General features: G+C 39.5%; 1 protein-coding gene across 1 annotated transcript; it reads left to right on the top strand.

The window, feature by feature from the left end:
- LOC109329373 (uncharacterized mitochondrial protein AtMg00810-like) lies at positions 317–1,351 on the top strand (the record flags this gene model as incomplete). Its single annotated transcript, XM_019563042.1, has 1 exon — positions 317–1,351. A coding segment is annotated over one exon (1,035 nt), but the record flags the coding sequence as incomplete, so codon positions are not given.

Below are 2,310 nucleotides of genomic sequence, written 5' to 3'. Positions count from 1 at the left end.
TGAGGCCATTGAGGATGTACACTGGGGTATAGCTATGCAAGAAGAGCTAAACCAGTTTGAGCGTAATAATGTGTGGGACTTGGTCCCCAAACCTAATGATCATCCCGTAATTGGTACTCGATGGGTCTTCAGAAATAAACTTGATGAATCTGGCTTAATAATTCGAAATAAAGCACGTTTGGTGGCCAAAGGCTACAACCAGGAGGAGGGTATCGATTATGACGAAACCTACGCTCCTGTAGCCAGATTAGAGGCCATCAGGATGCTTCTTTCCTTTGCATCTTTAATGAATTTCAAACTTTTTCAAATGGATGTAAAAAGCGCCTTCCTGAATGGATACATTCAAGAAGAAGTTTATGTTGACCAACCGCCTGGTTTTGAAAATTTTAAATATCCGAACCATGTTTACAAACTTAAAAAGGCACTATATGGTCTCAAACAAGCTCCTAGAGCTTGGTATGACAGACTTAGTACCTTTCTTTTAGAAAAAGGGTTCGAGAGAGGCTTGGTTGACACAACGCTTTTTATTAGAAAATCAGAAAATCATGTTCTGCTTGTACAAATCTATGTAGATGACATAATATTTGGATCTACTAATGATATCTTGTGTAGAGAATTTTCTGAGATGATGCAGGGGGAGTTCGAAATGTCTATGATGGGAGAACTCACATTCTTTCTAGGATTGCAGATAAAGCAGCTAGAAAGTGGGATATTCATCCATCAGGCGAAATACTGCAAAGAGCTACTCAAGAAATTTGAAATGGACAAATGTAAGGAAGCTTCCACACCTATGGCATCTGCTTGCTACTTAGACAAAGATGAGAAAGGAAAAGCAATCGAGGTAACGAAGTATCGTGGTATGATTGGGTCTTTACTTTACTTAACTGCAAGTAGACCTGATATCATGTTCAGTGTATGCATGTGTGCGAGATATCAATCATCACCTAGAGAATCACACTATATAACTGTTAAAAGAATCATGAGATATCTAAAAGGAACTATTAACATGGGATTATGGTATCCTCGGGATGCCTCACTATCCTTGGTGGGTTATTCCGATTCCGATTTCGCCGGATGTAAGTTGGATCGGAAAAGCACTAGTGGTACTTGCCACCTATTGGGCAGTTCATTAGTAGCATGGCACAGCAAGAAGCAAGCCTGTGTTGCTTTGTCCACCGCTGAAGCGGAATACATTGCCGCTGGTGTGTGTTGCGCTCAAATCCTTTGGATGAAGCAGCAACTTAAGGACTTTGGTCTTAAACTTGAAAAGATCCCAATAAAATGCGATAATACAAGTGCCATTAACCTATCCAAGAATCCCGTTTTGCATTCTAGAACAAAGCATATAGAAATTAGACATCATTTTTTGCGTGACCATGTACAAAAAGGTGACTGTGTTCTTGAATTTGTGGAAACATCTAAACAGTTAGCAGATATTTTCACCAAGCCCCTTCCCAGGGATACCTTCTATGTTCTAAGGAGAGAACTAGGAATTCTTGATGAACAATATCTTGTTTAAATATTGTTTAGTTGTTTGCATAAATTGTCTTGCTTCTCTATGCCTATGTGTTGCATGTTTGAATGTATATCTCTTGATTAACCTCTTAATGTGATTATATATGTCTCGATAAATCTGTTATAATGCATACGTGTGTCCTAAAAAGTCGAAACCACTCTGCTGCCTAAAAACAAAATTTTCTCTAATTTAATCGATTATGCCAATGGTTAATCGATTACCTGAGCTTCTTTTCTGGAAAATTCAAATTTTTTTAAAATTTGATCGATTAAACAGCCCGTTAATCGATTACCTGAGCAATTTTTTTGAAAAATTCATATTTTGCACTGTTTTAATCGATTAAACCATCCCGTTAATCGATTAAAACCAGTACGTTAAAGGCAAACAGTGTCTCGGTTCTGCACTTTTTTCGACATTCTCGCAACCTCTCTGTGCTTTGAGTTTCTGAAACAGTAACAATACTAATCCAGGTGCAATAGGATTAAGTAAACCTCATCCTAAACCTCTCAAACCTTCCGAAATCGCTCTATTTCATCCATAATCCACCCAATTCCGAATCATCCAATCCAAACCCTAGGTTAGGCTTTGCCCCCCCTCTGTTCATCAATCTCAGTTTCGGGTTCAACATTTTCAATGGAGCAGAGTCGTCCAAAGCGGGTCAAGACTACAGCTACGCGCATTCGAAGAAGGGAAACCGGCTCACCCTCCACTCGGGACCGCGGTGACCCCTATTATTCCCTCATTTTGCAAGAGACCCGGTTGGCAAAATTTCAAGGCCGCAAGCCTACATACAT

The sequence above is a fragment of the Lupinus angustifolius genome, chromosome LG02, assembly GCF_001865875.1.
Source record: "Lupinus angustifolius cultivar Tanjil chromosome LG02, LupAngTanjil_v1.0, whole genome shotgun sequence".
Classification (NCBI taxonomy): domain Eukaryota; kingdom Viridiplantae; phylum Streptophyta; class Magnoliopsida; order Fabales; family Fabaceae; genus Lupinus; species Lupinus angustifolius.
Note: the sequence above shows the minus strand (reverse complement) of the source record. Positions and strands in the feature narration are given on the sequence as shown.